We start from the raw sequence: 23,558 nt of genomic DNA, 5'->3' as shown, positions 1-23,558 counted from the left end.
ATTAGAGCAAGAATAAATAGTTGATTTTAACATTTGCTCTGCTACCACCATTGGACTCAGCCCTACTGCTCCGGGAGGCCATGACCTACTGTTAATACAAAATTGATTTCCCTTCACTCAACAATGCTTCATACTAAATTTAGGCAAGATCAAATCATTCTCACAGGAGGGGGAGAATTTTAAATAATTTGCTCTAATATCCCTTACAGAGCCCTATTGCCTTAGGGGACCTCGAGACCCACTATTCATACAAATTGATTTTCCTTCATCCAACAATGCATCTGACTAAATTTGGACACAATCCAATCATTCCTATAGGGAAAAAAAGGATTTCATAATTTCCCCTTTTGGGCCCTGCCCCTCCGGCCCATGGGGACCAAGAACCCATCATTTTACAAATTTGTTCCCTCTTCCCCTTGGGATGTTTCTGACCAAATTTGGTTAAAATCCTGATAGTTTATGTTTATGACTAATAGCGATTTGTATGCCATAAGCTCACATGGCCCTTTGGTTATGTTATGAATAACAAAAACAACTAGTATTATCTATATCATAAGATTTATTTCAATAATAAATAACAAAAACAACTAGTATTATCTATATCATAAGATTTATTTCAATAATAAATAACAAAAACAACTAGTATTATCTATATCATAAGATTTATTTCAATAATAAACATGATTTATGCAAAGATTAAGAGTCCAACTGAAACACAAGTATGTAATACTACATATTATAGGTTATGTTGATCAAACCATTATTTATTTCAATATTTTAAACAGGAAATTCAACATTCACATTTACTTAAATAACATGTTACATGTAACAAATTCTGCTAATGGGACATTCTTGAAATCTGTACAGCTTATAAAGCTAAAATCTTACATTGTATACTATTGGCAATATTTCAGTCTCTCTTTCATATGAAGTTGTGGTGATGGTCGATCTTATTGAAACAAAATTGGATCAAACATCATTCATTTCAAGGCACATTCATAATACCAAACTGATGAATTTCACTCCAATTGCTGGATTGATATTACTAACTGTAAAATTACATAAACATTTAGATTGTAGTATAAAACTTAAAACTTCCTTCACCCACCTTCCCATGCAATAGGCATGACACATAATCTCTGTACATAACACACCTGCAGCTAAGTTAAATGCATAAAGCAATGTACAAAATTGTGAATATTTTGCATAGTGCATAAAGTATATTTAATTTTTATTCAATTCTGCAAAGGTGTCATAGTCTTGAAAATAAAGTTCATACTTAAAGCTAAACCAGATCTACGGATATATTATAAAATAGGTCATTCAACTAATCACAGTCCCCTACCTATACAAAGGCTCACCATTGTTAACCTTTATCCCAAGTATTAAATTTCTATGATTAGTTATACAGAAGACAAGGCTCAGACAATGTTTTTAATGTAAGTCAAATGCTATCATTAGAATTCATCATTTTGGTTCACCTTTAACCTGTAAAGGTTTCTGCACAAAATTTAGGGGTCTTTCAGAAGAATTAAAAAATTATGATTGTTATCGACCTATAACTGATGATGTACAACGCCCTATGAGGGAAATGCAAAAGCAAATGGTCACTTGAAACTTTGTCTTAGGTGACCAATCCGCAAAAACAGACAGCCAGCTATAAATTCAACTGTATGGTGTTTCTTTGTAAAAATTTAGAGGGTGTTTTTTTTTTTTTTTCTTTTTAAATCCTATCGAAATCATTCAATTTTTATCACTTACATTTTTTTTCCATCTACAGCATTGCAAAACGTTTACCTGATTTCCATGAATTTATATTTTATGGATAAGTTAGATTTTGAATGAAATCTAAGACTGTTTCATGATCATTATCTCACTGCAGGTAGTATACACTGACCCTCAGGGCTAGTTTAATTTGCTACCAAAATATTTAGTCAGTGACAATATAAGACCTGTAAGAACTGTGAAGAACTTCAGTCATCATCACTGTCTAAGAGTGCAAAAGGATTATTGGACACATATTTAGATTCATCTTTATTTTCCTCTTCTTCTTCCTCACTTCCTCCTTCATCATCATCATCGGAGTCCTGTTCTAGAACTAGATGCCCCAATTCATCATCGCTAGACTCATCCTCTCCATCAGACACATCATCATTGACTCTGTAAAACTCCAGGTCACTGATCAGCTTTAGTGTTTCTGGATGCTGATCCCACTGCCCTGAAAAATAAAAAACAATGACACAACTTTGAAATCTTCTAAAACATCTTGGAATATCTTCTTCAAACATATTAAGCACACATTTCCTGATTCATAATTTGTAGTATTAAATCCTAACATCTTAATCCTGACAGGTATAATTAGTGGCACTGTGTCGCACTGCACATTCTGTATTTTAGGTTCACACCATTATTATTTGTGTTCCTTGGATATCTAAAGTATATATCTTTACTGTCAGTGTATTATATAAACCTGAGGTACATACCTTTATTTTCAGCATACCCAAGGGGTCTCAGACACAGGCAAAGACGACCATCCAGACCCATCCTCAGCAAATTATTGGCTGCTCTGTAAAGATCAGGTCTGCCTGACTTGGCGGTAATAAATCCTCGTTTCTCAGCCCAGGCTAGAAATTAAAAAAATAAAACGTGTGTGTTGATATTTTTTTGCCACAAATTGAGCAGATTATACTAAAGCAATAGCAAGCTATGGATGACCTTGATGATTCTTTACTATAATCATCCTTCACTATTTCACTATTTACATTGATGCTTTACCAGCTGTACTTATCTACATTCAGTAATGAGAGAGTAATTCACACATTCCTCTTCTCACTCACCTTGACATATATCATATGCACTCCATTCTATCTGGGACTGAGCTTTATTCCCTTCGTAGTGTGGATGTTTTAGGCAGAGTTGTTTCACAACATCTATTCTCTCTGCCAGGAAACCTACAGGCGAGTATGGCTCACGCACTTGTGCAATGGGGTATATACCAGCCAATATCTAAACATAAGAACTAAAATGTGTCAGGAAAATCCATGTATTTGAAACTGATATTACCATCAAAATATTCTTACCATGAAAATGCCTTTTTCTGGGCTATTAAAATTGTGTATTGCCATTATTGTAATCCGACTTATTTGATCATTCATTTTTTGTTTGCAACAAAGCACAACTGCAGTTGTTGAAAATTTTCTGAGACTTCTAGGTAAAATATTGACAAAAATGTTAAGCACAAAATATACCGATAGAAGGTTATTTTTAAGCAAAAAGGACCTGCACAAATTATATAGCTACACAAATTGCAGCTGTTTCTTCAACACTCAAAAGTTGTCGAATTATAAATTGATACAAGGAGATATGGTGAATTAGAGCCTATACACTTTACCTGTAATGATTTGTCAATGAGTGATGGAAACACCAGACCTGGACAGTCACACAGCTTCACTGTTCGGGTTAGAAAAATAGTCTGGAAATGTTTGGTATGGCCAGGGGTTCTTGACACACTGACCACCTGAAGAGAAACCACTAACTAAATTAATCATAGCTATATGATACATTTCTAATAAAAAAAACAAAAAACCACAAACAAACAAACAAAAAAAACCCTAAAATATCACAAACACTGAATGTCTAGTTTAGTCAACTGCTTCCAATCATTTTCTCTAAGTTTTATTCAGATAATTGAAAGTATCACAAAATGAAGACATTATAGAATATCATTAAAACATTCTCATAAATAAATGATGATACTCACCTTTTTACCAACTAGTCCATTCAATAAAGATGATTTCCCAACATTAGGGTAACCTGAAATTATAGACAACGTTTAGTCATAGTTTCACAAATTATCTAAAACTGTCATCTTGGGGATTAGAGTCCTGCAGTACAGGTGTTAATCCTGTACATTTCAACAACTCAGGGGCCTACATTCAGTCACTTGAGGGCAGAGCAAATGGCCATAGGAAAAAGGTGATGGCTAATTTTGACCAGTCTTTCTCATCCATTCTAGTTCCCATGAGAGTAAATATTCTCAAGGCTGGTACTGTTATGGAATTCCTCATTTCAATTACATTACAGGTAATTATGCAGGCAAGACATATGGAACCAAGAGTGATACCAGGATTTACTCCCAAAACTTCTTTGTAGAGTGTAAAATGAATGTGATTAATTTGCTCTCTGCATTTTAAAGATTTCCAACATTCATGAGCTAATATCAAATAATGTTTTAACATCGGCAATCACTGTAAGTTTCATTCTCACCAACACATCCAATAGTAAGAACTCCATTTTGGAACAGAGTTGTGTCCCCTTGTTTATAGAGGCCATCATCATCCTCTCCCCCAACCACTGATGAATCGGCTATTTCCTCTTCCTCTTTAACAGTACTAGAGACTGAAACCATTTTGTCTTGCCAGCTACGCAGATCAACTGTCAATCATCACAAAAGAATCCACAGATATAGTCAGATCAGGATAATTCCTCACAACAACATATTCCAACCTGGCTTTAGCATGCCACATTTGAAAGAAATATTTTCAATATTTCATTAAATGCACTTTTCATAATATTAAGGAACGATGGCTGATAGTCAAACTATTAGATTAACTGGCAAATGTGAACAGAGAAAAATATTTATCTGCAAAATTCTGAATTAAATGATTGAATAGGGCTGTACTTTTGAATTCTTTTTAACTGCGTAAGTGATGGAATAGCCTAAAACATAATTTTTTATTGGTGATAGGATGTTCAGAAACTTTGAAGTAATGGATTATTTTAGAAATGTACCAGAGATTGGATATTTCAGATTTCATCAATTAATTTTATGGACAGTATAACCTCAGTATACTGTCACCTAACGTTAAATGAAATTTTGGGTACAAGTTTTCAAGTAATGTGAATTTTTGTGTAATCAATGTTTGTTTAATGCACAATGTAAATATGTACCTGTTTTGGTAATAACAACAATTACATATATGACATATTCATAAGACACATTTTATATAATAAGTAGTGAATTGACAGCGCATTTCTTCTCAATATATATATATAAAGCCTTAAGAATTACATTATTACTTATCACCTTATCTGAAAGTCCATATTTTACTGTTGCTGAGTGAAGTTATAAAGCCACGATAACAACAAGGTTACACTGTACAAATGTATCTCATTTTTAATTTTTCTGAAAAAAGTCATCCTTTCCTCCTATATCATTAAAAAATAATGGAACAGCAATTAGTAAAGACAGAAGAAAATTAAAACTAGAACATTAATATTACCACAACATCCATTTAGACTAACTGACCTTTGTCACCAACAATATCCTGGCAGACACTGAGCAGCTGACCCTGTCCCATGGCCCTGGTCCATGCCCCACCTCCACGCTTTCGTCTCATCTTAGCTACAATAAATCAACACAATCAAAGTGTCAAGGACACTCATAGATGCTGTGTAATATGTAAATGAGTAAAGGAATTGATATATCGATATGAAATGGCATGTAATCTTGATTGGTCACATTGATAATATATATATATTACATGAAGGTTCAAGACATTTAGTCATGATAAGATCTTCATATGATCATTATGGTGGATGAGTACGATTGGAGAGGTAATAATTGATTATGTCCAGTCAAGTGTGACTCTCAAATCTGCACCTTTTGCAGTGTAGTGCATGGTTATAGGCCACTGCGGGTTTGAATATTTTCTTGTGTTCATGGAGATGGGTTGATACTTCAACATGGATGATCAAGTATTATAACTGGCTAGTAACCAATCAATTACTAGTTTGTATATCCAATTAACTGTTTTTTTTGTTCTTTTAAATTATCTTACACTTAATTCATCAGTTGATAGCTTGTTCGAGAACTGCACATTATTGGGTCTCAAATACAAAGTGTATGTTTTAATGACAAGTCCTACTGATACTAGAAGTTGAGAGCAGACATGGTCACTTTTCTAGCTGTAGCTAGAGGGGATTTCTCTTTAGTCTAGTGGTAGAGTGTCTGGCTAGTGACCAAAGTGTCACTTTAGTCTCACCAGAATCACAAGTAAAGGTGGAGGTGACAACCAGAAAGAAGAAGCTATACAAGCTATAGGCCTAATTCTAACCCCAACAGCTAGAAGCTGTGTCTTTATGACATCTGTATGTTTTAACTACTGCATAAGAATCCAAGAAGATCTATAAACATATTCATTTTTTAGTCAAAGTATAAAACAAGTACACCTTCATTTTCAAGATGCAATCAACAACGTCTGCACAATAGGTTTTGTTTAAACTGAAACAAGTTGATATTATCACAAGAATATATAGAGTATACTCAATTTACAGACAGAGACAAAGGTATATGGGCATTGTTGGGCTTTTTGTGGTGTTGTGGACTCGGTCCAAGCTATAAATAGACTACCAAGCTAACAGGTGATCTGGGTGATGGCACAGCATCTTAAAAACACCAAAGTATTTGAACAAGTCATTCACTTAGGCAACTGTTTTGTTTTGTTTTTTTCTATCTATAGTTGTAAATGATGTCAGAGAATTTTGTGAGCAGTGATTCAAGTTTCAGCCAATTTCTATTCGGAATAAAGTTGACATCGATTTGTTAACCACCAAGATTCAAAACTTAAACTCATACAATGGAGACTTTCGAGCAATGACATGAATATTTTGTAAGTTACCATTTATAGTAACACTGACTTGGTATTTGACTGCACAAGTTTGGAAGTCAAGCTGGAATAAGAAGAGATGTTGGTGATCATGCGTTTAGAGATTTGTACTAATCAGTTTAGAAATGCAGCCTGTTGAGTGGTGACATAAAAAGTTTTGTTCATATCTACTGATAGTAACAGCAACCTAGTTTTTGACTGCACAGGGCTGGAAGTCAAACTTACACAAGAAGTGATGATTGTAATCATGTGTGTGGAGTTTCATACCAATCATTTCAGAAATGGAAATGCAGCCTGTAGAGTGAAAATTAGTTGATTTCTATTTATAGTAATATTGACCTAGTTTTTGACCACACCAAGTTGGAAGCCTAATTCATACCAGAAGTGATGTTTGTGATCATGTATGATTTATAGTAACAGTAACCACACAAGAGTTGAAAGTTTAACTTGCACAAGAAGTGATGTTTGTGATCATCTGTGTGGAGTTTCATGACATTTTGATGAGAAATGCAGCGAAGTAGAACAACGATGTTGTTTTATACCGACATACATAAGTATGAGGGTTATTCCTATATACCCTTGACGTTTTATTGCGAAGGTATAAGAAAATCATCACAGTATTTAACATTTACCTTTAGTCTCATTACCTCCCTCTGCCAGAGCCTCATTTGGATATGAAGTAAACAAGACAATGTGAACTTTTTCATATTTTTCCTGCAGGAAATTCTTCCATGCAATAACCAGAGGAGGTGGGGCCAGGTCAACCTTATTTAGGATGATGATGATTGACTTGCCGAGGTCATGGGTCACTGTATGGTATAATGCTGGTGACATGTGTAGAACCTGCAATCAAATGTTTATTTCTGATAATATGATAATATAATGTTTTTATCAGACCTGAGGCTAGAGCTACATGTATTCTCTTTCCACTTCATCCTCAGGGCTGACAAACATGCTCCCTTTGTACCTATACATCAACGATTCTTTTGCCCTGTTTTATGTGCAAAAACTCTAAAGATGCCAAAGCCAAAAATTGTATTATTTTCTCAAAATGAAGCAAAATCCCAGAATATTCTTCAATTTTTCAAAAAATCACATTTTTCCAAGATTCATGAAGGATATGTGTTCCTCTTATATTCATATAGAAAAGGTATATTATCAAATCAAGCTGAGAATACACTGTATCTAGGTCTCCACAAGATATGTTTTACCAATTGTAACATAGGAAGTGTCTAAACCATCAAATAATACAAACTGATTTTCTTTTGTACTCAAACCTGATTAAGTAATCCGACAAACTAAGGTTTGTATTTGTCCCATTAATCAAAACATAGTCTGTTGGTGAAGTATTGGATTACATACTGGATATCTGATGTCCAGGATAAGGAGCAGAATGTCTGACATCTCCAACACTCGCCATAACTGCCGCCAAGTTTCTAGATTCAGCTCAAAGTAGCTCAACTGTTCTGGAGAGTATTTTTCAAAGATGGCCTCTGTGTAGTCCTAATAAGAACACCAATTCAAAAACAAACAATAAATAAAATCAACAATAAACCTACTGAAAATTTGAAACTCAAACCTTACTTAAAAAATAGAACGATATAACTGGAAATTTTCCAAGATTCATACTACTAATAATTTTTTGGCTAAAAATACAATTGCTTTCTTGTTTACGTTAAAAGAGTTGTGTTAACTGATTGTCAGTGTTGCTTACAGTTTTAAACAAGAAATCATTTCTAGAACAATAGTGATAGACATCAATTAAATAACAATAATTCTGACTTACTTGAAAGTAATTCTGTTCCCTGGCCTCCAACTTGGCTTTGCTGAGAGAGTAGTTCCATGGAGGTCGTTTGGGGAGGTCTAGCACAGATCCTGGCTGGTACACCTGATCTATATTCACTTCTAATGCTTCCTACAACAGATCAGTCATGTTCAGCACAAATCTCATGATCAGCTTCTGTAAGTTCTTTTACACCATCAGATGAGTATGATTTGATGAGTCACAAGTAAATCAAGTTAAGTAGGATGAGATTGCAACAAATTTGGAGTAAGTTAATATTACTAGTAGTTTATTATGTATCGTCGACCAGTTTCGCCCATAACTGTGGGACTTCTGCAGGACACTCAAGTAAGATTCTCCTAAAGTAATCAAAATGTGGGCAAACATATATTGTGGTGTTAATAAACTGAGTCATGTGTGTGACCTATGATCTTCTATCAACTCCTCCTTTTTCCTTTTCGGTTCTTGGCTATAGTTCTCCTTGTCGTTACTAGTTGGGAATCTGAACTAAAAATTGTTAGTATCTTTCTAGGTCATGTTTGCAGGAAGGAAATGGTCCAACAGATTCTGTTGTTCCTTCAGTGAATCCGCAGTAAATCACTTAACAACTTCTTGCTGTGCTAAATGAGACGGAGAGTGATATTGTCATACTACAAGACTCATTTTACCACAAATTTATCATCGTGAATAAATCCATTGATCACCATATTTGCACTTAAATGCTCCAGTAACAAATAAATAGTTTATATTTCTTGATTATTTCCACTACTATATACCTAGCAATTTTCACAGGTGTTATAATTTTCTGATGTTTGTGGTCATTAAAGATAGCATAAAATTAAATACATAGCAAATAATTTTACGTCGAATGAAAATTTGATGAAAAATGTTATCATCTGTGTGATGGAAACAATACATGGATGTGTATGAAATGTAATACATGTACCTATGAATTTGCCAAATCTGGGACATCCAGCAAATACTGGTCCCAACAAATTAAATAACCATACAGTATTGCCAGCAAAGATGAGAAGTCATAAAAGGCTCAACGGATTAAAATATTCTGAGTGTCACCCTTTAAAGCATTCTTGGCATTAAAACCTGTTGCTTAGTTAAATATGTTTAAAAGCTTCCATAAATTTTAGAGTAATTTTTTTCACATTAGTTCTAAATCATTCACATTTTTACCTCTGGTAAGTGACGTAGAGGTCTTCTAGCCAGTTTCTTTCGACGATCAATCTCTTCATTACTCTCTTTAAAGAACTGCAGACGGTATCTGTTAATTACAATAGGATGAAAGTATATTGTTTTGAGTTCTAGTTGTATTTCAGAAGACCGAAAGGCATCCAGAAGATGAAACACAGAAGTTATGAGTCAAAGATTCTTGTTCCAGAAATCCTGGAAATCAAAAACAAATCCTTACAGTCAAGCTTCTTAAATGCTGATAGTCAACAATTGTTTTCCTTTCGATAATCAACATTTCAGAATTTTAATTTTAAGTATTTAGGTTTGAAACTTGAGTTTAGTCACTGACACCAGACTTTAATATTGTAGTTTCTGGATGCCTTGATTTTGACATAAAGAGATTGCTACCAAGATATGTTTACTATTATACACATACCTGTATATCATTGTGCTAAGTGTACTAGTCCACACCTCTCTGTGTAACAATATTAGTGCTTCATAACATTGTGCTAAGTGTACTAGTCTACACATATCTGTGTAACAATATAAGTGCTTTTTAACATTGTGCTAAGTGTATTAGTCTACACCTCTCTGTGTAACAATATTAGTGCTTTATATCATTGTGCTAAGTGTACTAGTCTACACCTCTCTGGGTAACAATATTAGTGCTTCATAACATTGTGCTAAGTGTATTAGTCTACACCTCTCTGTGTAACAATATAAGTGCTTTTTAACATTGTGCTAAGTGTATTAGTCTACACCTCTCTGTGTAAAGATATTAGTGCTTTATATCATTGTGCTAAGTGTACTAGTCTACACCTATCTGTGTAACAATATTAGTGCTTTTTAACATTGTGCTAAGTGTACTAGTCTACACATATCTGGGTAACAATATTAGTGCTTTATATCATTGTGCTAAGTGTACTAGTCTACACCTATCTGGGTAACAATATTAGTGCTTTATATCATTGTGCTAAGTGTACTAGTCTACACCTATCTGGGTAACAATATTAGTGCTTTTTAACATTGTGCTAAGTGTACTAGTCTACACATATCTGTGTAACAATATAAGTGCTTTATATCATTGTGCTCAGTGTATTAGTCTACACCTCAATTCAATCAATATTATGCTTTTTAACATTGTGCTTTGTGATGATTGCACTACACATTTCTGTAACAATTAAGTGCTTTATATCATTGTGCTATAGTAATATTTACACCTATCCATGGGTAACAATATAAGTGCTATATATTGTGCTAAGTGTACAAGTATACACATATCTGGGTAACATATAAATACAGTGCTTTATATCATTGTGCTAAGTGTACTAGTCTACACCTATCTGTGTAACAATATAAGTGCTTTATATCATTGTGCTAAGTGTACTAGTCTACACATATCTGGGTAACAATCTAAGTGCTTTATATCATTGTGCTAAGTGTACTAGTCTACACCTATGCATTGTATACAATATAAGCATGCTTTATATCATTTGTGCTATATTACCTGCCATTCCTTCTGAAGAAAAATTATTTTGAAGAATTTGCTCTAAATTTGGATCTACCAGAAGAAAAGTTTAACAAAAATATGGACCAAACAAGAGCCCAGGGCAGATGGATGGTTAAGTTTTCTTTGATTTTGCAGACTGATCACAAGCCGTTTCAACATGCAGAGTACACCACAGGATTGGATGTTCAAGGTGAAACAAAAGACATTCTATATCTGAAATATAGCCATTATACTGTAAAGTAGGTGGAATTATACATATATATGAATTTTGCTATATATCCTGATTGCTATATTCCACATACAGAATGTACAATTCCCACAGACATAGTTACATTATGCCACCCGAATGTTGTCAGAGTTGATTCCCCCACTACCTACGATTGAATACTTCATTATTGCATATATATTGTACGTTTCGATGAAAGTATTAAAAAATAATTTCCTATTTGTTTTTTATTGCAATTGATCTATCTTATTTATTTAACAGTTTTAACATCCACTATCAGTCATTTGCAGTCATACATCTTGATAAATATGACATGCATTCTAGGTCATGCTTGAGATTCACTTCATGATTAGCTTATAGTTATGAGGCTCGCCATAGGGAAATCAGACTCAATATTTTCTTTAAATTCCTTTACATTACTGATTGTGCAAATAAACAAAATTGCCTTTTAAACACAGAACAAATTTCTCACTTTCTGCTACAGCTTTACACAAACGATTCAACATTTAATAATCTAGTGTTTCAAATCTCAATTATCATGACAGGTAGGCAATGTATTACGACGCTAGTGTAAACAAAAGGATAAACACAATAGATAGCATGATTTAAATTTTCAATGTTAACAACTTGGGATTGTTTATTTTCAGTGATCCCGGATCACTCTGACTTTTGTGCACTCGGCAACTCATAAAAGTATCTGGAAATTTGACATACCTTAAAATGTTTATGGAAACAAATGGTTTTTTTATAACCTCAAATAATTGCCCACCTAAAAATTATTGCCCATGGGTGGCTTATCAACTGGGCAGTTTTCTGGTAGATCCCAGTATTTCCTCTATTGCACACCCCCCCCCCATTTCTTTTGGCCCTGGGGTCAGACCAACTGTTTATACAATAATGATTCCTTTCACCCAAGGATGCCTCAGACTATATTGGGACAGATATTTCCACACAAGAAAAAGGATTTTTAATATTTGTTTTCCTATTTCCTTTATTAGACCCCACTCCTACTACCCTTATAGGTAGAGATCCAATGCTTAATACAAAATTGATTCCCCTTTACCAAAGATGCCCCATGCCACATTGGGAGGGAATTCATGCACTCCTTCTGAGAAATTAGGATTTTAAAGAATTTGCTCTATATCTCATATTAGTCCCTGCCCATTTGCCCCAGGGGGGTCAGACCTATCACCTTAGGTCATTAGCTCAACTGGCCCTTTTGTGACAACCTGATAAAATCTGCAGCAGTCTATACCTGTTCGGATCAGTTCTCCTGTCAGGAATAGGTCCTGATTTGCCCTTTCTCAATTTTTTCTGTGACTGTGATGAATCCTGACCAGCGGTCTCAATATCTTCAGTATCATCTTCATCTTGAGTGGCTAGAAAATCAAACAAGAACATTTTTCGGAGTGTAACAAAAACAAGTATACAACAATACCCAAAAAGAATGTATCATATCAAGGCACAAAAGACACATACCTGTATATCATGATATACATTGTGGGGGCCATTCAAGGTCAACATGTGTATCTCATCAAACTGTCATCTTATACTTATAATTCTAATCAAGTCTGAACTATTTCTAAAAGAAAATAAGCAATCTATGCTCAAAAATTTGATTTTCCTTTATAGATTATATTACCTCCTCCCCAACAGGAAATGTGAGACCTTGGGGCCATTAAATTTACAATTTATATTAAGTCTCTGAAGGCCTTTCCATCCATGAAGAGTATTTTATTCTACCATACCTGAGATTTGAGTATAAGATTTATGAAGTTTCAATAAATTTGACCATTTTTGGCCCCAACCCTCAGGTCCCTGGGGGTATAGACCATATAATTTACAATTCTAGTGTGCCATGAGCTATGGAAAATGTTTGTAAAATATCAGACATCAGTTCAGGAGTTTGAAGAAGAAGTGGAAAATGAGACTTTGTCTCAAGTGACATAAAAACTATAGCTTAACTTGAACTTGCCCTTCAAGTTTTAGTTTTTATAGCTTAGATGCTTGCAAAAATAAAGCTTTCGTAAGACTCTGTAAATGCTTGTAAAGAATCAAGCATTTATGAGACCTTGTATTATATGGTAACAAAATATGGTGTTTAACTTTTTTCTTCATACTCATTGTGATAGTTTTCCTTTCCAGAACAGAGAGACACAATTTATGTCAAAACTATGAAAGATGATATATCATGCATCTGAATGTAAAGACCACACAATTATATTGTAAGATGTGATGCTATGCACATGTCTGAAAATTTTGTGTCAGTGTTTTACAGTACATGACAGATTCAATAACAGCAACTGTTTGTTACTTGATTTTCAATTTCTACCATTTATCAGTATCCATTCTTGAACTTGCTGGGAGTCTGACACTTTTCTCCATATTAGCAAATGTATTTTTGTCTGAGCTCAAGCTGTAATAACAGCCTGCAGCTAGGCAGCTCAGATAAAGATTGCCTCACTTTGTGAGACTAGAACTATTTTATAACCCTGTGCACATGTGCCCAAATATAAAGAAAAACACACATCTTTAAAATAATTTTTTTTTCCATTTTTGTATTTCTTTTTATATTATTATGAACAACTTTTATTCATCATTAATGATTTTTTGAAGAATTTCAAAAACTGCCTTATTTTTACATGTAATCAGTAATTTTGTACCATAGATTTATAGATAGATAGACTTATTTGGTAAAACATACATTACGTACATACACATACATGTATTGTTATACAATTAATATTTTAACCAGGATAACACAGTAAAGTATGTGGACTTATTTCCACTGTGGTCCATTAACATAAAAGCATTACAATACAACACTGGATAAAATATTATTACATAAAGTTAAACTATTCCTAAAATATAATGTTTCTAAAATAAACTAAAATTATGTCCAATAAATGTTCATGTGTGTGGTAAGAATATCATAATATCACAGAAAACAACATTCTTTATGCATTGTCCTGTACCATCAGATATTTGTCTTAAACTTTATAATATTAATGAATAATTTACGATCAGATATGTATAAATATTGTCTGGAATTTAAAAAAAAAAATCTGAAATCAAACCATATGATAGCTGAAAAAAAGTGAAAATTCCATGGTTGAGTTTTCACACCCTGAAAAATACTTATCGTCAGTTAAAAAAATCTCAATATTTAACATGTTTCATTCAAAGTGTCAGATTTTAAAAATATTTAAGTGGCTTATGTGAAAAGTTTGAGATTTATTAGGTAGAGTTTTTATTTTCGAGATATTAGTTATTTCTTACTCGCTGGTACGGGTATCTGGGCCGGGCATACACGAATTTTCGAAACTACCGAAATATTACTTGTGGAACCTGTTGTTTTCAGCCATAAGTTGAATAAAATCATGAAAATAAAGAGTAGCTTGATAACTGGATATATCACTAATACTAACACTTAGTCTTCCCTTTTGCAATGTTATTAAAGGTAAAAAAGATATTTTTTACTGTAATAATTTGAGGTCTTGTAATATAAGGGAGGCAATTCATATAAAGTTTAACGTTATTTTTTCTGACAGGTGCTCTAATCAGGATGTGACATACATTCCTTCTTTCTTTGCCGTTTGTCTTGCAGTTGAAACTTCTTTTGTTTTGAACTGAAAGGCTTCTTACGAGGCATCAAAATAGTGTGTCATAGAGGAAAACCTGTCGGACAAAAATTCGTGTTACCCGCGTTGCGCAATTAAAGTTGTCAAATTTAAAACAGGAAATAAAGGGGGAAAAGGACCGCAGAGAAAATTTAATTTCGCTATAGTTTCACTGTTGGAATACATTATTTCAATATATACACAAATAGCGATATTGTCATAGTTGATAAATATATGTCAATAACTTGTATTTTTAATCTATTTTTTTTCCGAAATATTCTGCCCGGTCCTGCAATGTTTGCTTGGAGCCGAAAAATGGAGATATCTTCAAGCACATATATATGATTTTAATCTAATTATGAGTTTACAACCGTATTTGAGCATACAAAACAAACGTTCAAATGGAGTTTCCGTTTAATATCAACAATCTGATCGGAAGTGAAATCTCAAAGTTAGATAGAAATGTGGCTCCTTTCCGGAAAAATGCAGACGGGTAAGTGTTTATTTTGAAATCTTTTATTTGGTTGTTATGCTTTATTAAAGTATTTAAGTTCAAGACACGTATCAATAAATGTCGTGATTATAATCTTAAACCTTTATCGCGAGTTTCACATCACGCTAATTAAAAGTTACGCGAAAAAATGGTATTAGATTCATTATTGTCGGAGAAATAGTTAAATAGCTAATCGAGTTAGCTGTCTTTCGTTCTGTAGTCGGGTCTCTCAGGGGCTTTACTGAAGAAAAATTCCTGTCAGCGCACAGCTAGAAGGTGGCCATTTATCCATGTTCAATGAAAACCCCCATACTACTACCCACTTCTTACATGTTCGCCTAAGAACACTACTTCAACACAATATTGCTCAAACATCGTAGTCTCATCTAGTATGAAAGCTACTTATTTGGTTTAAGCTATCACTGAGTAATCATAGAAGCAAAAATAAAGCTTTGGTTTTAAAATGCCATTAATAAAATAAATAAAATTGTGTCTAATTTTTAAAGTTACACCTATGTTGACCTACGGTCCCAGCTCTTCACAGTCATTGACAAGATGGGGGAGGCATCTTCACGGGTAAGTAATGCAAGCTTGTTATTTATACTGTATGTAAGACAAACATGTTACTTATTGGTAAGGAATAGTAAATATATTGATCTGTTACATATAATACCCATTTCCAAATCAAAGAGAATTTTACAATAGTATTATTTGGTTATGTATTGGTTTTATTATTATTATATCTGTTTTAGGCACAGGGCCTCCATGGGACAATTACAGGGGGACGAAAACTCCAGTTGGCCGATCACATCCTGTACATAATGAAGGATGCCAATAATAACAATAAGTCAGTATTTTGTGACAAATTGATAATAATTCCACATAAAGTATAAGCAAAATCCTATAATATGTAAATATATTACATATGTTTTTTGTGTTCAACAACCACAAAAAGGATGTCTCATTATCAGAATTAATATCTTTCATTCTTCAACATGTGAGTTAATGTGAAGGACATAATTTTTAGCATTTATTAACACAATAATGCAGTCTTATTTTGTATTAGGTTATATAGCTAGCACCAGCATCATAATATCCTCTGCACTTTTTGCATATGCTTAACAATATAATCTTTCACTTTTCTAGTGGATCTGGAGCAGTAGTGGGTATTCTAAAGATTGGACACAAAAAACTATTTGTGTATGACAGAAATGGTGCTGTCCATGAGTTGGAACCTATATGTGTGCTTGATTTTTATGTCCATGAATCCAGACAAAGGATGGGGTGTGGACGCAAGTTGTTTGATTATATGCTTAGAGTAAGTCATGATACATAATCCAAATTGTGGAAACAGATATTAATTGACTAACTTTAGTATTTTTTATTGAAGGATTAACTAATATATACATTATACAGATTATGCCTTCATTGTTATCATAGCCCATTATTGTTCATTACAAAGTCGTTGTTATATGTCCAATATAAAGTCTGTTACCTACAATGTTGCATTCACATTAATTTATATACATCAGTATAGTTCAATGCATATGATTTATACAGGATGTGAATGTCAAACCACAACAACTGGCAATTGACAAGCCATCATTCAAGTTCAGCCAGTTTCTAAACAAGCACTACAACCTGAAAGCAGAGATCCCACAAGTCAACAACTTTGTGGTGTTTGAAGGTTTCTTTAATAACCGCCCAAATACAGGTGCTGGTAATGCCAGGCGAAGATTTGGGGGCAGGCCCCCTATTCACCCTGATTCAAACTGTAAGTAAACTAAGTTTTTCTTCTGGTATTTCCAATATTTTGAAAGTTTATATGATACATGTGCTTTTGTAAAAAATGTGAAGAAAAAAAGTAAAAGATTAAGTATCAGTAGCTCATGTTGCTTTAATCTTGATGTTGTATTTAGTCAATGTTTTGTTAAAGTATTTGTTGTTAAATGAAATAATAGTTTGAACCTTTCACTATTTACAGTTGGTGATGGAGAGATGATAGTGCAGCAAGGTCGAAGTTCTAGTCATTATGGGCGACCAAGGCGTCATTACAGTCGGCCAAACTCTGGTCAACTGTCAAGTAGGAGTGCCCCACCTAATCGACAGGAGGAGGTCAGTACATAGATAATAAGATCTGTGACTACTGTGTCACACAAAACCTGATATCACAACTGATTAATGCTCATGAGCAAGACAAATCAACTGAAACAAATTATTGTATCGGAAAATAATGGACTTTATAACAGTAAAATGAGAAGAGGTTAAAGGAAATGGAGTTAGTCAAGTGAGAGACATGACAAGAGAGTTAAAATGAAGTGATAAAGGGTTTGGTACATTTTGCACTGGATATGGAGGATTGGTATTGATTTTGTATACACTGCATAGTTAAGTACTTTCAAAACAGGTGATCAAACTTAAACAGTTTTGGACAGAACTTTTTCTATGAAGTAGCTCTTGATTTGTATAAATCTGTTTGAAAATTCCCTCAGATAATGCCTATTTAGTAAGTTAATTTACTATTAAGCAAACAGTACCTGCTGATTCCTTTTGTTATACTGAATGATGGCAAAATTCAAAGGATTCTTCTGACATTTCTATATTTATTAGATGTGAAATTGAGGATTTTATAATACAAGGCTTCTTACACTGGATAGAGTTTAACCACTCAAACTCTCACCAGTCTTGTGAGGTTACCATTATTAGTTTTTACATCAGTGCCTCAATTTACCAGTAGTCATTTACCTAAGTGTACCATATTCAGTCATATGTAGGAATTTGTAAAGATAATCAAATACATGGATGTAATGATTTAACAACTAAACGTGTAGATATACTCAAAATAGTAACACTGTATTTGATGTAGCATTAGTCTCTCATGTTGAGAAGGATTAGATTTCATTAATGTTGCATGTGACCTGTGGAACGTATAATTAATGTGAAAGTTGTCACAAACTAGGAATATCCATATGGTTACACTGACCATTTGGACAACTATGAATTGGGACAGACATCGGCAAGCCTAAACCGTCAAGGCACTGGTCATTTTTACACCATGGACCACGTAAGTGACCATATGTGGTCAAGGAATGCTGAGATGGACATTGGTAGTGGAAGACTAGTGTGTGCTTTTTAATCTTAACTGTATGAGTATGGATAGAGGTGTATGTAAAACATATTGTGATAGTTACATCTAGAGCAAATAACACGTGCCAGTATTAAAGACTAGTATGTGTTTAATCTTAACCAATACATTGGTATGGAGATAGCTGATTTATGAATTCTGTGTCTGGAATAGTAACAAGTGCCAAACAATTGTCTGTAACCTGAACAGTCTGAGTATGGAGACCGCCGAGAAATGTTGCAAGTACCAGTATTGTATTTTTTAAGCTAAATATAACATGGTGTCCTATGTGATAAAATGTCTTTTTAATTTGACTTACAATGCAATTTGTAGATAAGTTGTTTTGTATCTCAGAAGAAAGAAGTTGTTAAATCTGCATACAGATATTGATCCATTTTCAACATTTAACACAGTACATAATTTGTGACAATCTGTCACCCAGGAAATAAGGGAGGATTCCTGTTTTGTATGCAAAATCCAACAGTAGCAAATCCATAGAATGGAACAATATTGAATTGGGTAAAATCTAGAATTGCTAGCATTTCAGCATTTGCTCAGTCATTTTCCGTTCAGCTTCCAGCATTTCTCAATTACAAGACATTTTTCAATACAGTTATGAACATCGTGATTTGTTTTTAGGCTTAACGTAAATCAGTTATTGTTTCAGCCTATTGTCACTTTTTTGTTATTAATACTAATCCTGCATGACACTTTCTAAATAAGGACTTTAACAGCATTGGTGTTAAAAATAAGACAAAACATTTCTCAAAACAAGTGTTACTGTATAAAATGCTCCCTGTATTATCATATCAAAGTATGAAGTATAATTGTTCCTGCTACAAGCAAAACCAGATCTATCCTACTACTCAACAGATGACCATGATGATGTTGATTTCTCAATTTTCCGATTAGCTGCCTTAATGAATTAAGTGTTGATTATATTAAATGTAGATCAGGCATTTTGATCATACATACACAGAATTTGGCCAAGAATAGGTTGAGAAAACTAAAAAGTTGACAGAAAGTTAAACGGAATAAAATTACAAATGATACATAATCTTATATTTATTCCAACAGCCAAACTTAAGAGAACTTGAGATGCAAGTACCAGTTGGTGTGAAGGATCTTGAAATTGATCCACTGAGAAATGCTGACCAAAAGTAAGTAATGTTGTATGTAGTTCTGATCTCCTTGAACTTCTCTCTGTTGCAGATTTTTCAAACAAACGACAATATTAGAATAATCATCTAGTCATAACAGTTTTTCTGCATCTTCTTATAAAATTGGTTATAACATAATAACCTGTTTGAAATGATTTTGAAAAAAAAGTAATCTTGAAAGGCAGTATTTTAGAACAAAATGGTGTCAGTCGAATATTTATTGACATATGTTCATTCAGAAGCCAGTGTGTCTGGTTTGAGGTTATTTTTTCTACAAACATTTTACATATACAAATCTGTTGTTTGTTTTTTACATATGAACTTTCATCTGTTTTTGTTTGTGTTTTGTGTTTGTTGAATAATCAAAATGTTAACAATTTACTTTGATTGATCATGCAATACTAAAACATTTACAACATATACAGGAATGTACACATATAAACAGCGTAGTATATATAATCATAGTCTTAGTTTGGTATGTATATATATACTTTATATACATAATATTAATCTGCTTCTACTATGTACAGGATATTATCACACTTCTGAGTGTTCATAATCACTGCATATAGGACTTTGATGATAGTTTGCCTGGCTCAAAGGACAAAGAAATTTAACAAATATGCAATATACATGTCGTAGATTTAATTGTCGTATCTATAAAAATTACTGAAATTTTATATTCGCCAATTTCATATATTGTATCCCTGTTCCAAAAGAAATCAGTGTTGTTCAAAATGAGGTTGAAACTGGTCAACAGGGGCAGAAACACATGGCCACATAAAGATGGGGGTATGGGTGGAGAAGGGCTTGTCTACTCTGTGTAGATGAAAGGATTTAAATCTGATTGGATTTGGAGGATTCCAAAATGAAAGGATTTTGTATGTGAATTAATTTAGATCTTTTATTTTTGATCTAAATTAATTTAGTTCATAAATCCTCAAAGAGAAGAGAAATTGAATAGGCGAAAGAATTTTAACTTATGAAATTAAATCCAGGTCTAAATTTTTATCAAATTTCATAAAAATACCTCGAAAGTAACTCTTTATATTTGAAGGATTTGAAATGAATTATCTGAATAAAGGTAATAGAAAAAAATCTTATTAAAACAAGCATTTAGGTTTATTGGTCTTGCTTCAACCTTATTGATTAAGCATCATTGGCCTAAATTTCAATTAAACAATCAAAAGACAAAAAAGAGACATTGTGTACAAAGCAAAGTTGATATGAGGTTTTGCATTCTTTTGAGTGAATCACTCTAATTAAACAATGAGTTATAAGTAGAATGTTTTCAAAACAAGACAATTTTTAACTTAAAAACATAAAGCAAAGTGAATTTGACCAAAGCCAAGTACAAAGTCTTCATTGTTTTCTCCACAAAACCCCCCAAAAACACCAAAATAATCTTTGTTTTTTCCCTAACCCAGGTAAGTAGGTTTGTCTGACTGTCATATTATCCTCCATTGTCCTAACCTCTTCTAACTTTGTATTCTCTCACTAATCTTTTTTTGAAGTGTGCACTTGAACCTGCAGTCTCTAAACTCCACACATAACTCAAGAGCCTATGGTGCAGGCGCTAACTTGTACAGTCGCCATGTCAACACTCCTCCTGAGGGAGGACATTACTCACGTCCTAATAGCGGTTCGTACAACCACAGGGAAGGAAGTCGAGCCGGAAGTCGAGCCAATAGTCACACTGGTGGAGGGAGTCGTGCCAACAGTCGAAATCGTGACCCACTTCGAGGACCCTCTCCACCAATGCTGAAGAGACTGGACTCTCCTCAAAGCTACATAGACAAACTCAACCTTCACCAAGACTATCAAGGTCGTGGTGGTCACCTCAAAGTTCACACGGGTCTAGACAATCCATCAAGGTTAGAGAGATACAACATTACGGAGATGTTTTTATACAATCTTATATTTCATTGATCTATTTTTTCATCATTTTTTTTTTCATTTCTTTGTCTTTATATCATAATTTCAACAATGGTCACAAGTAAGTTTTCAATAGTGAAATGCATTCTAACTAAAATAGGCACACTAGGTAACGCTACACCAATCTGATTAAAAACCAGATAAAAAATTCACTTCTTACAGATAGACATTACTTAATTAAAATATCAGTAGAACGGGCACCTGTATGGAGTTTGAATTTAGGTCTGCTTGTAATCATATTTATGTTTTTAAAATAAATTATTTACATCTTATATCATGAACTGTCAAAGTGGTGTCTTAATCTAATTCTTTAACTTCAAATATGTACTAGCAAGTTTACAACACTAAAAGCTAAACACTATTCATCAACAATTAATAAATCATTTCCTGAAAGACAAGTTTGACCCCTGTGACTTTAAATATGGGTCAATGTCACTTCAATACATAAACTTTGCCAGGATTTCACCAGTAAACTGCCTGTCAAGTATCTTGATTATTTGTCTTTTGCTTGATTGAAAGTTTAACCCCATGAGCTTTGATATGGTTCAAAACTCTGCGGGTTTCAACACAGGAACCTTAGCTACTTGTGGAATATTGTGATTCTAGGCCGTTTGGTTATGTTTTGACCATTGTGACCCTGAATAAGTGTCATTCATTTTCACAAACCTTTTCAGGCCTTCCATCTCAAAAAACTACTGTCCAAATATCATGATTCTTGGCCTTTCAGTTAATCATCAGAAGTTTTTAAGTGTTTTCACAAATTCAACTCCATTGACTTTGAATATTTGGTCAAGGTTATTTCTTTCTTCAAAAGTTTGTTAGGCTTCCAATAACTCTTGACTTCTTTGTTATTAAAGAAGAAATTGTTAACACAAAAATGTTGACACTTGAGGGATGTTGAAATATGCTATGGAATATATGCTCCGGTGCAGGAAATATTACAGTGGACATTTTTTTATGTCCTTCCTACATTTTTCTGTGATAGCCTATATGTATAACTATTTCTAATTCTTGTACTAAATTGATTTTTTATTTGCAGTAATTTACCAACCATTCAGACCTACACGAAACCATCAGTCCTTCCTAACATCGCCACCAATGCTTACAAATCAAGCCTTGCTGACCGCTACAAGCCCTTACACACTATGACAAACTGGACACCTGGGGGACCTAGTCCAACCCACCAGACCATTGGTGCAAGACACTATTCTCATACAAGACTTTGGTAGGCTAGGATTATCAACTTTACCGGGTTTAGTCAACAATCGCTTGCCATCTGATTTCACATCCATGGCGTTTTCATTATGTTCCCCAAAGGGACAGCATATAGTTGCCGCTTTGTCTGTTGGTCCGTCACAATTATGTCACAAGAACTGTAAACGGTATCAACATGAAATTTCATATGCAGATAGATCTCGATAAGGAGAAGTGCAGTGTACAAGAACCATAACTCTATATTGCATAATTTAGAAGTTATTGAAACTTGGTGTATACATTAATCATATTAAGAGAATGTGCAGTATATCAAATTCTGAGCCTGCAACTTCTTAATTACAGAATTGTTGAGTCCAGTAAAATCAATTTTGGGTGTATTCATCAGTTTCACTGATACTCTTTTGCTGATTACACAATGTTGTTGAATACATTGTTGAAAGAAGATGACAAAGCTGATGGTATTAGACATTAGAGAAAGTTTGGCAAGGTATCATAATCACATTCATCGATATATATAATTTACTAGAGTGTCTGAAGGGGCACTTCAAAAAAGGTGCCAAGTTATCAGAAGTTGTCTTAAGAGATCAAATCCAGGATGCGTAAGATTTGGTTACTGGCTTGATGTCTACTTTAACCAAT

At 33.7% G+C, this 23,558-nt stretch overlaps 2 protein-coding genes across 2 annotated transcripts; one reads left to right on the top strand and one right to left on the bottom strand.

Annotated features, from left to right (window-relative positions):
- Positions 1-643: 643 nt before the first annotated feature.
- On the bottom strand, positions 644-15,068 carry LOC132549761 (guanine nucleotide-binding protein-like 1). The gene is made up of 13 exons (XM_060213720.1): positions 14,949-15,068; positions 12,628-12,751; positions 9,640-9,727; positions 8,455-8,583; positions 8,031-8,171; positions 7,301-7,511; positions 5,309-5,404; positions 4,267-4,434; positions 3,761-3,813; positions 3,392-3,517; positions 2,838-3,006; positions 2,484-2,624; positions 644-2,218 (listed from the first exon to the last, which is right to left on the bottom strand). The coding sequence occupies exons 1-13, from the start codon at positions 15,022-15,024 to the stop codon at positions 1,974-1,976; spliced, it is 1,767 nt and encodes a 588-aa protein (XP_060069703.1). The 5' UTR covers positions 15,025-15,068; the 3' UTR covers positions 644-1,973.
- Positions 15,069-15,393: 325 nt separating this feature from the next.
- LOC132549817 (alpha-tubulin N-acetyltransferase 1-like) lies at positions 15,394-23,002 on the top strand. Its single transcript, XM_060213790.1, has 9 exons — positions 15,394-15,485; positions 15,992-16,061; positions 16,238-16,332; positions 16,632-16,803; positions 17,046-17,259; positions 17,470-17,600; positions 19,687-19,769; positions 21,284-21,643; positions 22,744-23,002. The coding sequence occupies exons 1-9, from the start codon at positions 15,394-15,396 to the stop codon at positions 22,931-22,933; spliced, it is 1,407 nt and encodes a 468-aa protein (XP_060069773.1). The 3' UTR covers positions 22,934-23,002.
- Positions 23,003-23,558: the final 556 nt, after the last annotated feature.

Source organism: Ylistrum balloti, unplaced genomic scaffold, assembly GCF_031769215.1.
Source record: "Ylistrum balloti isolate Yb309-2 unplaced genomic scaffold, AGI_CSIRO_Ybal_v1 Utg370078, whole genome shotgun sequence".
NCBI lineage: Eukaryota > Metazoa > Mollusca > Bivalvia > Pectinida > Pectinidae > Ylistrum > Ylistrum balloti.
This window is presented reverse-complemented; position numbering and strand designations above follow the sequence as displayed.

Bases quoted from the DNA above. Each gene is read 5' to 3' on its own strand.
- LOC132549761 (XM_060213720.1), bottom strand. From the start codon at position 15,024: ATGCCTCGTAAGAAGCCTTTCAGTTCAAAACAAAAGAAGTTTCAACTG. The intron at 3,518-3,760 runs GTGAGTATCATC...GTTTCTCTTCAG, and splicing joins ATGGACTAGTTGGTAAAAAG to GTGGTCAGTGTGTCAAGAAC. The intron at 2,219-2,483 runs GTATGTACCTCA...TTTATTTTTCAG, and splicing joins TGGGTATGCTGAAAATAAAG to GGCAGTGGGATCAGCATCCA.
- LOC132549817 (XM_060213790.1), top strand. From the start codon at position 15,394: ATGGAGTTTCCGTTTAATATCAACAATCTGATCGGAAGTGAAATCTCA. The intron at 17,260-17,469 runs GTAAGTAAACTA...CACTATTTACAG, and splicing joins TATTCACCCTGATTCAAACT to TTGGTGATGGAGAGATGATA. The intron at 17,601-19,686 runs GTCAGTACATAG...TTATTCCAACAG, and splicing joins CACCTAATCGACAGGAGGAG to CCAAACTTAAGAGAACTTGA.